The 19,634-nt window shown below is 36.0% G+C and overlaps 1 protein-coding gene across 1 annotated transcript in view; it reads right to left on the bottom strand.

The window, feature by feature from the left end:
- Positions 1 to 19,634, bottom strand: part of MYO16 (myosin XVI) — a 607,071-nt gene that overhangs the window by 378,542 nt on the left and 208,895 nt on the right. The window contains exon 7 of the mRNA XM_058438173.1: positions 13,116 to 13,241. Coding sequence (XP_058294156.1) covers positions 13,116 to 13,241 — 126 coding nt within the window. The remainder of the gene's footprint in view (positions 1 to 13,115; positions 13,242 to 19,634) is intronic.

The raw sequence follows: 19,634 nt of genomic DNA, 5'->3' as shown, positions 1-19,634 counted from the left end.
AGTTACATAACAGTAAAAATGTATTGTAAAGTAAGTTACACTGAATGAATCACTACACTGACACTTTAAAACATGAAAGGCAAAATACAACAAAGTACAACAGGACAGTGTAGACTATATGCCATAATATAACCTGAAGGTACATACGCTATACTCCTTATGTGAGGAGTTAAATGGTGTAGTGTGTTTTGTTCTGTTTTAATTGAGCAATTCATTGAAGTCTAACTTGTTGGCATTGTTCCTCTATGACAGCAACGTGGGCAGTAGGAACCTAAAGTCACATTGGACCATTAGAAAAATACAATCTCAAGTTATAAGAGTGAAGTGACTTGATAAATATATATTTTAAATTATTATAATATATCACACATATAAAGGGCATATATAATATACATGTGTTATTGAAAGGGCAATAATGAAATAAATTTCAGTATACTCCACTTTTAAAAATACATACTCGACATTTTTTTAAATGATATCTTCGTGTGTTTCTCCCCAAAACTATGCCTCTCTCTATTTCCCAGAGCTGGCCACTATCATGACTTTTCAGCTAACCATTAATATCTTCTCTATATGCTTAGCACACATATATGGAAGTATCCCTAAGCAACATATTGCTTAATCTGGTTGTGCCATTTATAGAAATGAAATCCTATTGTATAGATTCTTGCATGCCTTGTTTTCATGGCTTACCATGAAATTTTTGAGTCATCAGACTTGATGGGTTTAACCCAGGCTCATTCTTTTTCTTGGCTGAATGGAATTGTATCGTACAAATATATCACAATTGATCCACCTTTCTCCCAGTGAATATTCAAGCCATTTGCAGTCATTTATTTGTTTTACAAATAATGTTCCCATAAGTAGTCTCATTTATAGCTCTTGGTGCACACATACAAGACTTTCTTCAGGATATATGTACTCAGAAATGAAATTGCCAGGATATCAGTTTGGACAGCATCGAAGTGACTGGATAGTGCCAATATATTTTTTTTTTTCAAGAGATTGCTCAGATTTACATTCCTACTCCTAACAAGGCTTTCTGTTGCTCTACTTTCTACTTAATAATATTACCAGGCATTTACTTGTTGTTAAATTCTTGGGTGTAAAAGAATAGATCATTGTGGTTTATGGTGCATTGCTTTGAAAATGGAGCAGGACTCTCCTGGCTTTCTTTTTGGTATGATTTTATATAATGCTTTTTAAAGTTATTACTTTCTAGGGATTTGCCAGTTTTGCCTGAGTTTCCAAATGTGCTGGCATGATGTTGTTGGTTATATCTTCTTATTGTGCTTTTTCTTTTGTTGTCTTTTTAATAGCTGTGCTGTTTGTATAGTTACGTTTCCATTTGCATGCACACTACCAGTCATCTTTCTGACCAATGTTTCCAAAACTTGGTTCATCTCATTACAAGAACCAATTTGAGGTATTATTGATTTTTTCTATGGTATTTTTGCTTAACAGTTCAATCACTTTGACTTTTATCTGTTTTATATTCTCATTTATGCATTCTATGTTTATTAATGTCTCTCTTTTTTTTTATTTTTTTTTTTGAGATGTTGTTTCACTTTCTCACCCAAGCTGGAATGCAGTGACACCATCTCGGCTCACCGCAACCGCCTTCTCCCAGGTTAAGCGATTCTCGTGTCTCAGCCTCCAGAGTAGCTGGGATTGCCAGCATGCACCACCACACCTAGATAATTTTTATATTTTTAATAGAGATGGGGTTTCGTCATGTTGGCCAGGCTGGTCTTGAACTCCTAACCTCAAGTGATCAGCCCTGACTTGGTCTCCCAAAGTGCTGAGATTACAGGCGTGAGCCACCGAACCTGGCCTGTTTTATTAATGTCTTAAAAACTTTGTAAATTGTAACATTATTTTTCAAACTTGTCTTTTACAATATAAACATTTAAGGTTGCTATGCAACCTTAAAGGCTGTAAATTTTCATCAAATGAAAATTACCACCACTTTCTTTATGTCTCAAATAGGGACAGAGAAAATGCAATTTTTTATTATGATTCTGTTCCAAATATTTTAAAATGGTCATTGTATGTCTTTTTGATTTATAGAGAATAGTAAGTCCTGAAATAATGTGTGTTTCTATAATACAAAGTAGCTCATACTCAGTTGATAAATGTTGGTAGGCACTATTTTTTTCCTAGGCAAGAGGAGTCAAAACGACGGAAGTCAAATCATAAAATTAAAAGACCTCAACTGTGTTGTGCTGAAAACTGAAGCCGTCTTAGCTGTATTTCTACGAATATCCTTTTTTTAAACAATGAAGTAATTTAAAGGCAATAAAATGGACAATAATAAGGGCACAGTTATAAAATTTGGGCAAATGTGTGTACCTGTGTAATCAGCACCACAAATAAGATATAGAACATTTCTTATCACCAACAGTTCCCCCTGTCCCACTGTGGTCAATCTTCATCCCATACAAGAAAACACAGTGTGATTTATAGCACCCCAGATTAGTTTCGTCTACTCTTAAACTTCACATAAATAAAACACAGAAATATATATGTTCGCCCAATATAGTATTCTTGAGATTCGTCCGTGCTTGTGCATGCATTGACACTTTCTCTCTTCATTGTTGAGTTGTAGCCCATTGTACAACTACATTACAATAGTTCATCGTTTTCTTCTTGAGAGTTGAGCCATTTGTTTCTGGCTTTTTGAATAAGGCTACTATGGACATAGGTCATTTTAGTCAATGTAGATTCTCATTTTTCTCTTTTGAACATTCTAAAATAGAATTCTGGGTAATCTGGTAAGTGTATATTTAACTTTATAAGAAATTGCCAGAAAAATTTACCTAGTGGTTTTACTATTTTTTTATCCTCACTGGCAATTTTGCCACATGTTCTCCAACACTTGATATTGTCATAGTAAAACAATTTTAGCCACTGAAGTACTATCTCATTGTAAGTTAATTTACATTTCCCTGAAGACTAGCGACGTTGAACACTTTCATGTGCTTAATGACCGTCTTTTGTGAATTGTCTACGCAATAATTTCTTGTCCCTTTATTACTGCATTGTTTAAATTTTACTATTAGGCTATCTGCATTTTTATATGATCTGGATGCATTTTTCAGATATATGTATTGTAGTGGGAAATTAGGGACTGGAGAGACCAAGTGGCGTTTAGGAGGGTATATTTTAGGTGTACACTGGCTCAGCAGACATGCATCCTGAAAGTCTGAGCAGCAAACACAGAAAATGAACACCTTTTATGCACTTTGAGGCAGGAATTACATGATGCAGGAAGCTGGCTTACAAAAGCGAGAACAAAGCAGTTAATTATCAGGTGACATTCTTAGGACTCAGCTTACATCTTGGGAAACATGTCTTGCAACTCATGCTTATGGATCGTGTGACCTTCCAGTTGCACAGCAAGAAAAACAGGAGCTTACAGAACTTACAAAATATGCTGGGGAGAGATACGGTTAATGCTGCACAGACCTTACAGAGGAGCAGTTAATATTCTTTCTTAACTCTTACGTGGGGTGGGTGGGGGGAGGCGCTACTTCATGCCCATTCTAGTATAAACTTAAACCGTAAATTTAATTTCTTTTAATTTTTCAACTTTAGTATTACATATATTTCCTCCCATTCTATGGCTTGCCTCGTCATATTCTTAAAAATGTCTTTTGATGAGCAGAAAGACACTTTTATTTCTTTTAAGTACAATATCTGTACCTATTTTTATCTACTCAAAGTTCATAATAATATTCTACTATAGTTTCTTCTGAAAGCTTTATAATTTTAACTTTTATATTTGTGGTCCATTTCAAGTGAGTTTTTGTGAATGCCATGTAAAGGCCAGGATGGTCCAGCAACATTTGTTTTTCAGCAACATTTGTGGAGAAGACCATTTTTTCTTATCAAACTGCTTTGAGACCTTCATAGGAAATCAGCTGTCTTGTTATGTTCATTTGTAGCCACTATATTTTAGGTTCCATTGATCTACTGGTCTATCCTTGCTGTATTACCTAACAACTTTATGCGTATAGATTTATAGAAAGTTCTGAAATCTTACAAGTGAAAGACTTATAGTAAGTCCTGAAAAAAGTCTGTGTCTTATTCCTTCAAGAACATTTTGTCTATTATAGGTACTTTGCATTCCATAATTTTTAGGATGAATTTTCCAATTTCTATAAAAAAAGACTGCCAGGCTTTAGGTTGGAATTGTTTTAAATAGGTAGCTACTATATCAGTTTGATATGCCTTAACAAATCACCACAAGTTTCATGGCTTAAACAATAAAAATGTATTGTCTTACAATTCCATAGGTCAGAAGTCTGACACAGGTATCACTGGGCTGACACCAGGGCTCTGGTAGCATGTTCCCTTCTGGTTATAAGGGAGAATTTGTTTCTGGCTTCTCCAGTTCTGAGGTCACCCACATTCCTTGGTTAATGTCCCCTCCCCTTCCACCATCTTCAAAGCAGCAATATTGCACGTCTCTGGCCATTTTCCCACAGTCACACCCCCTCTGTCTCTCAGCCAAGAACAAGTCTCTGCTTCTAAGGGCCCATGTGATTACACTGGGCCCATCTAGAGAATCCAGGAAAATCTTTCCAGCTTATGATCCTTAGCTTAGTTACAATGCAAAGTTCTTTATTTAGCCTTGTAATATATTGACAGGTTCTGGGGATTAGGGCACGGACATCATTGGGGGCGCTATTCTGCCTTCCCAGATACCTTAACAATATTCAGTGTCTCAATGACAACTGCATATCAATGAGTGTGGCTTACCTCTCTATTTGCATAAGTTTTCAATTGTCACTGCAATGTTTTGTAGTGCGAAGTGTACAAATATTGCACATTATTTGTTAAACATATTACTATCTATGTTATGCTTGTCACACTACTACTGTAAAAACTTGACAAATTCACTTAATGTTTCTAATTTTTAAAGTTTTTTGGAGATTCTTTGGTATTTTTATTATCCTTTCTCCTTTCCTAACCTTGCCTTTCATTTTCATTTCTTGCATTATTTGACTTGTTAGAATGACAATAGTTTCTTCAATCTGCAGTGGGGTTTGTTTGTTTGGTTTTGTAACATTTTTCTGTGACATTTTTCATTCATGCAGAGCATTTTGCCCAGGCATTCCAAGAGATCTCCTTAAATAATTATGGCTCTTGCCAGTGTTCTCACTATAAAATTAATTAGGTTTTCAATAGTATGTCCTATTGCTGGATTTCCTACAGGCCCATTCAAAATTAGTGTTTGGTTTTGCAGAACACAAATTATTTCAGTAGTACTTATTCATGTTATATATAGCAGGGTGCTTATATTTAGAAGTTTTATTTTGATTTCCAAATATATCATTTGCTAAAGAAAGAGAAGCTATCTTTAAATCTGAAAGATAAAATATATATTGTAGGTTCCCAGGACATTAAAATAGTTGCAAGAATGAGTATTGCTTTATATTAAAGATTCGAGGCATTTTCTTGCTTTTATATCATATGTCAGAAATGAAGGAAGGAAGGCAAGAAGAAAGAAAATGAAAGAACAAAACAAATAAAATATGGAGTAAGGTAGGGAAAAATGAAGACAGGAGGAAGGGAAAGAGAAATTCAGAAAGAAAAAAACAATGGAAGTCAAAAATTAGTTACGATTGCCTTTGTTTTCCCCAAATTTGAAAGAACGGCAATAATGCTAAAGCTTTTATATCTTTGCAAAAATGTCAGAGTATCAGAGAGTCTAATAATTTGTTGCATTACTAAATTCAATTTGCTCTTTATAGAACTCCAAATAAAATCATGTGCAATCTCCCAACAAACTATTCTTCTCTACAGCTTCAACTGCGGAAAGCATTTAAGTCATAAAAGTAAATGTTTCCTACAAGAAAATCTTTAACAATAAAAGTAATTCCATTTTATTTCAGGCCTGTAAAAATAAACATTCATGTGTGAAACAAGGAAGTTTCTCCTACTTGGGGAATTCCTTTCTTTTCGTAAAGTCAATATTTCCTATGTGCTTCCAATTAGAAATCACTGAGGCACTTCACAAAACTGAATTAAGCAGGCCAGGGCTAATTCCAATTACTCTACTCTGGAACATCTGTTTTAACCTCATAAAACATCTTTAGGTAAATTACCTGAAATGTGAGCAGGAAGAGTGTGCTGTTCAAGTGCAACTCATCTTCACTATTAAATGAATTTCATAATCAGCAAAGTTATCAGAGGTTAAGGTGACTAATACTCAGAGAGAGAGAGTGTGTGTATGTGTTGTGTGTCTGTATAAAAGGAAACACTAAGTGGCTAACAAAGAAAGTGTATTTAAGCTGAAATTTGAATTAATATTTGTTACTGAATATAGACTTTACTTATTCTTCAAATGGTTGTATTTCAGTGAGGCTAAATTTATCAAGATTAATTTCTTGAGAGTCAAAATATCTCTTTAAAAAGTTAAAATATAGCAGTGAGTGTTTGGAGCCAGCACTCATCCCTTCCTAGTTCAGAAGCTAAAAATGATTGATTTAACTTAATAAAGAGGAAAATATCATGTTAAAGTCTCTCAGAAACTCAGCACTTGCATACCCCAGTTGAATTACATACACCTAAGCTCAATGGTGCATACTCTACATTGCAATGAGTAAATGTCTCTAACTCTGAGAACCGTGTGAACTATTTCAGATATAATATTTTAGAAAGTCTAATACATTACCACTTTTAATGATTCAACTATGATTTCTTATTAACCAAACAGTCCTGCCCTCATACCACAAAATAAATACTTTCTAATCACTGCAGTTTTTCATGTAATTGTCCTTGTATTTCTTTTCTGAAACACTCCTCTTTAATTTCCATTCGCAAACCTTAGAATCCTCCTCTGCCTGTGTCCAACCCCTCCTCAGTCTCCTTTTATGGAACTTTCCTTTCATACAGTTGTCATAGTTGTATTTGTGTGGCTATAACAGAATATCTGAGACTGGGTAATTTATAATGAACAGAAACTTATTGCTTACAGTTCTGGAGGTTGGGAAGTCTAAGATCAAAGTGCCAGCAGGCCTTAGTCTCTCTTCTTTTAAGATGCCCCATTAAATGTTGCACCCTCCAGAGGGAAAGATCATTATATCCTCACATGGTGGAAAACCAGGAGAGAGAAACACTCCTGCAATTTCTTTTTATAGTCGTATTAATCCTTTCATGAGGGTGAAACCGTCATGACCTAAACACCCCTTATTAGGCCTCACGTCCTAATTTTGCTGCACTGGGGATTAATTTTGAAACACACTAATTTTGGGGGGACACATAGCAACCATTAAATACGGTATTGCTCACAAGACATTGCCTTTGGTTGAAATCACTTTCATTTGTGCAGGATTTCTTTTGGTAATACATTCCAAAGGCAAATTATCTCCAGTGCTGCCAAAGCCCTTGCCTGTGCCCCGGTTTCTCTTGGAAATCTCCAGGATGACTTCCTGCAAGAATCAGTCTCAAGGGGCGCGTCCACTCACCTACCGCTCACACACTTATTCAGTGACCCATTGATAAAGGCCAGTATGTATTACATTAGGGCATTTATTGATTCTCTCATTAAATAGTAACTTAGCCGGTATTCTGTGTTGGCTCCTGTCTGAGAGATCATGATATTTTGATAAGCCAAACAAATGTTCCTGCATTCACTTCTTACAGACTAAAAGGTGATACAGATGAATGAACCGACAACTATGGCAAGTTGTGGTAAGGCTGTGTTTATGATACGGGATATGCAGGGTGCTTGTACAGGGACAGGAGAGGAACCGTCATATGCAAATTCCGAGCATTAGGAGAGACCGCCAGTGAAGTGACATCTCAATGTATCCATGCAAGGTAAAATTTAACGATTTCAGGAAAAGCAAAGAATAGGTTATATGTGGTGGTGCATTGTAGAAATGGAGATGCATTCAGTATGGCTTTACCCTCAGATATGGTGGGGTGAGGCAGGAGAAATAAAAGACGAGACTTAAGCAGGACCTCTGACGCATGGGGACTTATAAATGGTGCTAAGGAATAAGTATTTATTTCAACAGCAACGGAAAGGATGCTGTGTTGACACAGTGTGATTATGCCTGCATGTAGAATGATTACTGTAGCCTCGTCATTGAGAGAAGAGTGGGGAGGGGGATAAAAACTTGTTAGAGGCTGATGGGTTAACCCAGGTGTAGAGATGCTAGCGTCCTGGGCAAGGGGAGAGGCAGTGAGGAGGCACAGATTGACTGGTGGTGATTATAGCTTAAATATTTCAACACAGTCCGCTGGGTAGGAGTGTGTAGACTCAGTGTTCTGTTAGGCATGAGAGAGGAGAGAGAGGCAGGAAAATGGCAAAGGACTAGTTTTGTGGTGAATAAATGATAAAAGAGAAGAGCAACAGATGGGGATGGGAAAGAGAAGATGATTTTTTTTTTTTTTTTTTTTTAAACAAGTGGTGTTAGAGGACAGAAAGAAAGAGACAGCTCCTGGGTATACACAGATGCAGAATTTGGGAGAGGGACAGAGAGGAGGCTTGGGTAGTCATGAGCATGTAGACATGCTCAAAGACATGGAAAACATCAAATAGGAGCCTAGGATGGCACATGAAGCTTGTCAATACTCCAAGGTCGGAGGGGTAGGGGCATAACCAGACTGTTTTCTCCAAAGCAAAGAAGAAATAAATATACAAAAAAATTTAAAGCTCTGAATATATCTTAATTTTTATATACTTGGGTAAAAATGTATTTGAGAATAAAAATGGCTTTTTAAACATTAAGATGTGTGAGTTATGTCATACAAAATACTTTGGGAAACAAAAATATTTAGATTCCAGCATTTGTACAAATATTTTCTTATCTTTGGTTGCAGTATTGCCAATTCTGTTGTAAATACTAAATACAGTAAATACACACAAGACTAGAATGAAATTTTACTTCACGTACAACTCATGAAAGAGTTGTAAAACCAAAAGACTTATTGCTCACATAATTTATTCAGTTCCTAGTTTTTGACAAGAACAAGCATCTCTTTTTGTTTTCCACTGCAAAAGTTAATATATTTATAAAAGGCAGTTTTAAAATATGTCCATCATCCCACTATAAATGTAAATAATAAGTACAGTTCTAGATTGTGAGCTACCTCCCTCTCCATAAAGGTATTTACATTTATAAGGTCTTTATAAGAGTGAAATTACTGTGACTGTCTCTAAAAATGCCATTAGTCTCTCTAAAATGTTCACATTGCTAAAGCTTTTTCCCCTAAACACAGATACAATATATTTACAGCAAATTTCTTCAGAGAGAGTTATAAATCTTCCATGCATATAAATTGATATTCAAATAAACCTGTTTCTAAAATATAATTTCCAAAGTGCATACTAAATGACATCTTTTTGGGAGAACAATTTTTTAGAATAATTCTAGATGTCATATACTATTTTTCTTGGTGAAATAATTGAGATGTAATTTACTCAAAATCTTCTATTATCATAAATCTCTCAGTTGTTTTTTCAGTCTGAGTAAAAGAAGAGTACCTTGGTTTTGGTGCCTTATATTATGAAACAAAAGCCTCATCTACACTCAGTATTTCCAATTTTGCACCTAATTCTGGGTCAGTTGCCTTCGTCTTTCGGTCACTCTGCTGGACAATGGGCTAGCACAGTGGACAACTCAAAGTCTCTTTTTCTGGAGCGCGCATTCGAGCGGAGACGCTACTTGATTAGACTTAATGGAACAAAGTAGTAAAGACGTATGATCTTCAGACACTTTCCTTAGTACTGAAATGTATCAGAAGTTAGAAAATTAAAGGCAAGTCTAGCGAAGCAGAGGATAAAAGTAATGTGTTTTAAAAACCTGCCTCATCTGCACATTGTAAATGGCCATTTCTGGAAACCTTTGAGTAAGATATCTGTCTGTACCAATCTAGCAACCATCAGTGGATCAGGACACATGCTGACTGATGATCCATACACACCCAAGGCATTCACCTTCACGACTCGCAAAAATCTGCTGAACTAAGTAAAAGTCTCCCCTTTCTATAGATGTTTATGGTTCTCAATAATTGGTGGCCCCAAGGTTGGGCTCTGTGGAAAAAGAACAATCAAGGCTTGTTGAGTTCACAGTCAGTGAGTGGTGGGGCTGGTATCCAGCGCTGGTCCTTTCTATTCCAGTGAGAAGGCCATGGAGGCCTCTAAACAAAGCTGGCATAATGCCCGATATAGTTTGTATATTTGTCTGCACCAAATTTCATGTTGAATTGCAACCCCCAGTGTTGGAAGTGTGGCCTGGTTGGGGGTGATTGGGTCATGGGGCAGATGTCTCTTGGCTCGGAGCTGTCCTCACGATAATGAGTGAGTTCTCATAAGATCTCGCTGTTTAAGTGTGTGGCATCCGTCTCCCGCCCAATGCATACATCCCGCAACTTTCTTTCTGCTCCTGCTTCCACCGTGTGATGTGCGCATTCCCGCTTCGCATTCTGCAATGAGTCAAAGCTCCCTGAGGCCTCCCCAGAAGCCCAGCAGATGCCAGTGCCATGCTTGTACAGTCTGCAGACTGTGAGCCAATTAAACCTGCTTTCTTTATAAATTACCCTGTCTCAGGCATTTATAACAATGCAAAAACTACCTAACGCAATCCCTTAAATAAGTAGAATCAAATGCATGAGAAAACAAAAGGAAGTATATGAAAGCTAGGGTGTGCTTAAATTTTCAGGTCAACTGTTTTGTAGCTGGTTTTGAAGAAATGAAGCAGTTGGGAAGTGTTTCTTAATTGACTTATCATGAATAAATGATGAATGTTGGAAACCTAGCGGGCACACTGGAGAGGGAGTAATAAAAACAATCTTAATTCCTTTGTATCTGACAAAGTCAACATGGCTTCTGAAGCATAGTTCTCATGTAAGTTCATGACTGTGTTTCTCTAATTTGAAAGAACAGATTAAAAAAGTTTGGGAAGTTTTTGGAATGTGACAAGTAAAGGCAGGTAACAACACTGAAAGCCACTAATTCTCTCTGCCTTATCATTTGGTGATTCCTGTGTCTTATGACTTTTGAGGGACAGGAATTTCCAGGAAGTTTTCTGAAAGAAGTGACAATTAGATTGGGCTTATGTTTCCTCTACCACTGATGTATGGCATGTATCATGCGTGGCATATAGGTTTATCATTAAAGGGTTTTTTAAATTGTTAAATCTAACTATATAAATTAACATTTAAAAATCCATTTTCATCACTCAAACTAATTACAGATTTTTTTTTTACCACATAACACAAATTTTATTTGGCTGATCTTGTCTCTCAGTTCCTACTATATAGTATAGCTTTATTAGAAGCATAATTTCCTGAACAGAAGCTTCCATTTCTGGCAGGGCACGATGGCTCACACCTATAAACCCAGCACTTTGGGAGGCCAAGGCAGGTGGATCACCTGAGGTCAGGAGTTCGAGATCAGCCTGGCCAACATGGCAAAACCCTGTCTCCACTCAAAATAGAAGAAATTAGCTGGGCGTGGTGGTGAGTGCCTGTAGTCCCAGCTACTTGGGAGGCTAAGGCACAAGAACTGCTTGAACTCAGGAGGCGAAGGTTGCAGTGAGCTGAGATCGCACCACTGCACTACAACCTGGGCGAAAAAGTGAGACTCCTTCACTGAAAAAAAAAAAAAAAAAAAAAGAAGGTTCTATTTCTGCAGAGCAGGGTTTCTTATGGGCCTCTGGAAGATCTATGCCTACTTTTCATAAAGGACTCAACCTCTGAAATTGTAGGGATACTTTTTGTGTCTATGCATTTCTGAGAAAAAGGTCAATAGCTTCATCCAATGGCTTGAGGGATAAAATTTCTGATTCTAATCAGAATTTTGGATTCTAATCAGAATCTAATTCTTTCTGCTTTGGTCATTCCAGCTTCCAGGAGGTGGAAAATAAATATCTAGATTCTCCTTATGAGTCAGGAAAAATTGATTACATTTAGACACCCTCAACATGTAGAGCCAAAGATTGCAATAGATACTTTATAATAGAACAGTTGCAGAAATGAATACTCATTTCCCTGCTTTTCAGGTGGGTTTCATGTGAAAATAATGATAAATTTTACCATTCTTTACCAAGCTTTACAAGACTTTAAGAAATTAGTATTTTTAGAAGAAGAAACAGCTGTTTAAAATTCACCTACTTAGACTTTCCTTCCTGCTCCTCCCCATTAATTATGACAATAGCCCTGGGAAGAGCAAGCAACTCAAAAAGAACTGGTAAAGGAGACGGTACAATGGACGGCTCAGAAATTTAAAAGCATCATGATGGAATATTATGAGCAAATATATTGAACCAATGGGATAGCCTCAAAGAAACTGATACATTCCTAAAAACATACAATCCATCAAGACTCAATCAAGGAGAAATAAAAAGCTGGAACAGACCAGCAACAAATAAGGAGACTGAATCACCATAGAAGCACAATTCAGGGATATTTAGTAGACCCTTAAATATATTTATTGACTAAATGGGTCTTTCTTTACAGGAAGTGCTGTCAAAACAAATGTGTTCTTGTTTGTTTGAAAGAACTTCCCCATGCAATATGATTTTTTTCTAAAATACGTGAAATGCAAACTCTTTCCATTCTTTTGATAGTTACGCTACTGAAATTTATGATAGATTATTTTACATAATGATTAGTGTCTTAGAGATCTAACTACAAATTTACTAGATGTGATTGTTACCCCAAAGTAATGTTCTGAAATGAACACATTAACTTAAATCTCCATATACGTGTAAAACTAAGTTACTTTTCCTACTACTGCCATGAATAAAATATTAGCTGTAGAAAACATAATTATTACAGATTCATGAAACTGCAAGCATATGAAATCTATATAATATGAAGAACATTTTAACTCCATATTATGACAAATGTTTACAGATTTTGATTATTTCTTCAGTGATTTGACTACAATATTCAGATACATAAGGAACATGTTTTTGTGTGCTCTTATAAAAGCATTTTCCTTTAACCATAAAAATATTTGTTCAGTAAGAACTATTAAAAGTCAAATTACAATAATGATTAGTACATAATTTAAAATCAAATCAAAATTGAATATGAAATTATTCATTAATTATATAAAATTATTTTTTAAAGAATTCAGAAAATCACTCTACCTGGCCGTATTTGGCTGCCAAGTGGAGGGGAGTCCAGTACTGATCATCCACTATGTTGAGGTCTCCACCATGTTCCAGGATAAGAGACACCACCTCCTTGTAGCCACTCGCACACGCCATGTGTAACTGCAGTGAAGAGACATCTTATTATTCATTTTTTTAAAGTAGTGATACTCAAGCAGTTCACTCAATGGTTTAAAGAGAGCTACTTAATGAAGTGGTGGATCTAAAATACAGAGACCATAAAAACAAAAGAACATACATGTAATTTTATTTATTTGGTATAAACGGGTGTAATTATCAGTCTTTGAAAGGATGCTTGTTTAATAATTTTCCTTCCAACCTTCATAGTGTGCACTTTTTCATGTAACTCCCATCCCCCTCCAAGAGTTCCATTTCAATGCAATCTGAATATTTTAAAATATAGAATGCAATAATTGAAAAGCTTACCACTTCTTGCCCAAAGGTAAGATATTTGCTGATCAGCTCTATATTCCAGGCATTGTACTTGGTGCTATAGGAAGTGATTCAAAGAATAACTAAAAACGGGAAATGTGATCATTGTGATGCTTCTGTATGTGTAAAAGGCACAGAAACACTAAAAAGGATTAACTAATCCTGGCGGCTTAAAAATGATTGTGTAGCTACCATTGTAACATTCTCCCAGTTTTAGTTTCTTTTTTAATTATATTTTTGAGACAGGGTCTCTCTCTGTCACCTAGGCTGGAGTGCAGTGGTGGAATCATGTCTTACTGCAGCCTTAATCTCCAGGGCTCAAGTGATCCTTCCACCTCACCCTACTAAGTAGCTGGGAATACAAGTGCATGCCACTAAACCCAGCTAATTTTATTTATTTATTTTTTTGGTAGAGACTAGTTTTAACCATGTTGTGTGTTACCCAGACTAGTCTTGAACTCCTGGGGTCAAGCAATCCATCTGGCTTGGCTTCCCAAAGTGCTGGGGTTACAGGCATGAGCTACCACATCTGGCCCCAGATTAGTTTTTTAATGGAATCTTAAGTTTAGAAATAAGGCCTTTGGAACAATAATGATGAGATCAGGGTTTGGAGAATCTTTTACATTTTTCAGGTGAGGGAATTCCTGTTTCTAAGGTAGCAGCTTTATTTCTATATAAACTATCATCACACTCAAATGACATTACTAAGCAACTACATGATTTATTTTATAAACATAAGAATTAGGAAGAAGAAACTATCAGAAAAGAAAGAAAAGAAAACCTTAAAAGTAGTAAAATCAAAGCCGTCTTCTAGGTTTGATAGCATGGAATTTTGTAGCTCTGTTCCATTGTATTTTTATTACAAAGACAAAATTAAAGTCAAAAAGGCTTATTAAATGTGTACATTTTGATAACATTTAACAAAAACATTTATTTACATATCTTTGGACCTAATTAGGCTCTTCAATCTACAGATTGTAAATATATGCTTATTTCTTGTAACTCAGCTGCATTAGAATAAATATATTCATCTAAATTAAGACACTATTTCACATAGATCTTCCCACGCTTGCTACATACAGAATTAATCTTATTAATATTCTAGGAAACAGTCCCCAAAATGATATATCCACAAGTATTTTAGAAAATATAATTTTACATACTTGCTAACCTAGAGAACTGATCTATTCATCTGCTTCTAAATTGATTCTACATTATTTGAATAATTAGTAAATGATTGGCAGTTACTCTGTGCTATATGCAATAATCTGAATCTCAGAAGACACTAATTTTTAGCATAAAGCGGAGTCTACAAATGGAATCAAAAATGAATCCATTTTCTGGTTAGCAATTGATACTAACGATGTCAAGTTCACAGGGCCAATCCCTGCAGGGTTAGATTTGCTTTCCATGCAGCAAAAATTGGCTCTCACCATTTAGAACTTAGTCCAGCCCTGGGCCAGTTATCGCAAGCACAGCTGGGAAGGAAGACTAGAAGTACCCGCTCACTCATGAGCTCTATCCAAGGTGTTACTACCAGTGACCTTTGTGGTCACTTCTGGCAAGTTTACTTCCAGGTAATCCCAAAACCAAAATAAACAAATAAATGAAAACTCTAATTGAATACTTCTACTTAATCACATGAGATAAGCAACTTTTCCATTATCATAATACAATAGCAGGAGTTTAGAGCATTATCTTGTCTACTGGCAATCAACTTCTGAATCCATAAGCAAACAGCTAGCCTCTATGGGATATAGTTTCTCATCACTAAGGACATGTTACATCTAGAGTTAAAAGATTAAAAGCAACAGCAACAACAACAAAAATGTCTATTTATGAAATGGAATTTGTGCTCCTACAACTTGTCCTGACTACAACTGGAGGATATCAGGTGCCCAACTGTAACGGTGTTGATCCCTATGGTGTCTCAGAGCATTCCTCTCCTGCTACTTTAAGGGTCTTGTGACAAACACAGAGGTGGTTATCATTTCTGCTGTGAACTAGCAGCAGCATATTAGCAAACACAGTTACCATGAAAAATTACAATTTGGAAATCACCTATCTAGCTACAAAGCAGGACAGGTTGTTGGAGTGGCTTTTAAAACATTAGGTATAAAAGCCATAAGTTATTTCTTCTAATCTTTACCATCTGTGATATGACTGTTGCCTTTATTTTGCAGATGAAGAAGCAGTGGTTTGGAGTTTAGGTAGCTGGCCCAAGGACGAAGCATGGTCACTGAGATCCAAGGCCACGCTCTGCAGCCTCCAGCACTCAGATTTGAAATAGCACAGAAGCGTGGACACGCAGTGAGGTCAAGCCACGAGGATAACACTAACAGACTGAGGCTGCTAATACATCTTGCATTCATACCATCACCATTGTATGTTAATATAATTTTTTTCTTATTTCTGTAAACCACTTCCATGTCCCTCACCCTTCCACATACTAATTTTATATTAACATTTTAGTCTCTGGATGATACACAATATCTATACGCTTGCTTCGGCTTTTCCATGTCTCTCCATCAGTGCAGGCACAGTCTCGTTTGGGAAATGTGGCATATTGCCTCCTGGTATGCTTTGTGAAACCATCACCAAGTCCTAGTGTTTTCAGCTATGAAAGCACAGGAGCATCCCAGGCTCCACATTTGGGAGTCTGAGTCCACTCTAGAAGGGATCTCCTCTAAACCTGCACCCTAACACACACATATCCAGTGTGATGTAGGCCTGGGTCAAAACAGACAACAGGGTCATTTGGTCATTAGAACGTCTTCTCTTTTTATGATCCCATATAAGGATAAGTTTTCATTGCATCTGGTCAAAGCCCCCAACACTGTGCCCACTTCATATTACAGCATCTCAGTCTTTGACAGCCTGTTCATTTCATTTACTGGTAGAGTTAATTGCTAGAAAATATACTATAGACTACCAATTATTTCTGAAGTTTGAGATTTTCCATTTATTTTCCCAAATAAAAGATAGTTCTAATATTTGAAAAATAGTACCTCAATCCAATATTTACAGAAATTAAAACAAGTAGCATTATCATTGTTCTCGATGTTGGTTCTCAGCTGAATCAATTGCTCCGGACAGGGTTTAAGGCAGCACAGAGCAAATGTCCACAGACGAATACCAAGATGGCCCTGCCTGGTTTTAAGAGCAAAACACTCTTGGGCCCTTTCAAGCATGTATTCAGGTAAAATCCAGAAAGGTTTTTCTAACTTTAAATTACTTTGTATTTATTTTTCAGAGTTTAAGATATGTAAAATATAAAAAGACATTAAAGATACTGACAATTGGACTTTCTAGATAAATGCTTCGCTTTTCAGATTCTGGTCATTTATTTCTATTTAACGATGCCACTCCCTTGATAAAAGTAGGACCCTCAAACAGCTGAATAACAAGAAAACAAATAACCCAATTTAAAAATGGCCAAAGGACTTGAACAGACATTTATCAAAAGAAGATATATAATTGGCTAATGGGCTCATGAAAAAATGCTCAGCATTACTAATCATTAGGGAGCTGCAAATTAAAACTACAACGAAATATCACCGCATACCTGTTTGGATGGCTGTTCAAAAAGATGACAAGTAAGTGTGGGCGAGGACACAGAGAAAGGGGAATATCTGTATGTTACTGGTAGAAATGTAAGTTAGTACAGCCATTATGGAAAATGGTATAGATATTCCTCAAAAAACTAAAAATACAGCTACCTTATGATCCAGAAACCCCACTCTGGTATATATCCTAAGGAACGGAAGTCGCTATGTCATAGGGATATTCATACTCCCATGCTCACTGCAGCACTATTCATAATAGCCAAGTTCAGTGTTCATCAACAGGTAAATATATAAAGAAAATGTAGTATATATACATAATTGAATACTATTCACCCTTAAAAAAGAAAGAAACCCTGTCATTTGCAACAATGTGGATGAAACTGAAGGACATTACGATAAGTGAAATAAGTCAGGCACAGAAAGACAAATACTGCATGATCTCACTTCTAAGTGAAATCTAAATCAGTCAATCTCATAAAAGTAGAGAGAAGAATGATGGTTGCCAGGGACTGCGGGAGGGGAAGAGAGAAAATGATGAGTTGTTGCTCGAAAGGTTCAATGTTTCAACTAGACAGGAGAAATATGTTTTGAGATCGGTTGCAAAGCAGGATGACTATTGTCAATGAAAAATGTATTATACATTTTAAAATAACTAAGAATATATTTCAAATGTCTCAACACAAAAGTGGTAAGAAAAGTGGTGGATAGGTTAACTTAGTGTGATTTAATCATTTTGCACTGTATACATGTATCAAAAATTCACATTGTACCCCATAAGTGCATATAAGTATTATTTGTCAATTTAAAATAATATTAAATAAAGTTAGAATCACTGTGTACCTAGCAATTTATTTTATTCAAATATAGTTAATATTTTCCATGCTGTTGAATGTTTGGGTCACTTAAAGGCTAACTTTGATCGAGAGCTCACTGTGTACGAACTAGACAATAAGCTGAGTGATTTACATGCACGGTCTCCTTGGGCCTGGTTATCTTATAATGTGGCACTCTTACTATTCCAGTTTGAAAGATGAGAAGATGATAACCCAGAATTTAAGAAGCCAGCACAAGTCACAGCTTGGAAGTGATGGAGCCTTCCAGGATGAGCACGGAGTTGGGTCTCTCTGACCTCTTCATCATGGTGCTGTTGGGCTTCTAAACCCTAGATTTTTAGGAAAGCACAGTATACAATCATACAGACACCTTTTCATTGACTGGGCTAATTCCTAATTGTTGGATATTTATGTAGTTACCATTTTGTATATTGTTTTTAAAAATGATTTTGTTGGTGATTATTATATATGTCTGTAGTGATTTCCTTTTGATACATCCTGATTCTAAAACAATGAGCATTTTTTCAAGTTCCTGTGGTATGCTGCCATGCAGAGTTCTAGAATGTACCAGTTTACCCACAGTCCAGCAGTGTATGAAAGAATCCATTTGCACAGACCCTTAGCTTTTCTGGTCTTCACTATTATTTATTTCTAAAATGATTTCAAATAATTTGCATTTACTTAATTCCCAACAGTGGTCCTCTTTTCATATATATAGGCTAGTTGGATATTTTTCTTTTGTGAATTGACTCTTGTTATTGTTTATTTTCTAGTAAGAGGTGGTTTTTTAAATTAATTTCTATGAACTCTGCATATTTTGAAGATATTAAAATTTTGGGAAAACTTGCAAATATTACTCTCAGCAAATTACCTGTTGCCCCTTAATTTTGCTCACTCTTTAATGCAAAATATTAATTATAATTTCTGACATAATCAAAGATATTAACATTTCTGTGTTTTTTCATCATATTTTTACATTGTAAGTGTCTTTGCCAGAGGCTTAAGTCTTTTCCACATGTATAACTTGGAAAATATCTGTTAATTGTTTTTAATTATCTTACCCTTGTATTTGTGCATCTGAGTTTTTACTAATCTGTATGTAAAATGTTAACTATTATGATATATTCCCACTGGATCTGTTCTTACTGAAGCTCTGTGACCCCTGCCACTCTGAAGCTAGAAGATCATGCTGAGGCTAATGCTATATTTTAATAAAAACCATGTTAGGAAGAAACGAAAACTAATCTTGAGGACCATTCAAATACCTCTTAGGTTCAGTCAGGATTGTTGGCCAATAATTTCAGGTCTTCTTCATCTACTGCATCATAACACTAACACAGGATTTTTACTATCTCAGCTTTGACAGAAGTATGAAAATACTATAAATCATATCCCAAAGTGAGACTATATATGTAAATTGGAAAATAGTTGCCCTAAAACTGCTCAGATGACTTTTGAACTCTACCTTGAGACTGAGGGCACACTAGGTCAGAAATTAAAGACAAAAGGAGAAAAAGTGTTGAACAATTTTTAAAGAGCACTCTTAGTGTGTTAGGAGTCCACTTTCCCTTCCCACTGTGTGTAGGTATCAAGGTGGATGAGAGTTCCTCCCAATTTTATGGCAGAGAGAGGCTGTAGAGACCACCCTGAGAAGCTACATATCC

This window comes from Hylobates moloch, unplaced genomic scaffold, assembly GCF_009828535.3.
Source record: "Hylobates moloch isolate HMO894 unplaced genomic scaffold, HMol_V3 SCAFFOLD_4, whole genome shotgun sequence".
Lineage (NCBI taxonomy): Eukaryota > Metazoa > Chordata > Mammalia > Primates > Hylobatidae > Hylobates > Hylobates moloch.
Note: the sequence above shows the minus strand (reverse complement) of the source record. Positions and strands in the feature narration are given on the sequence as shown.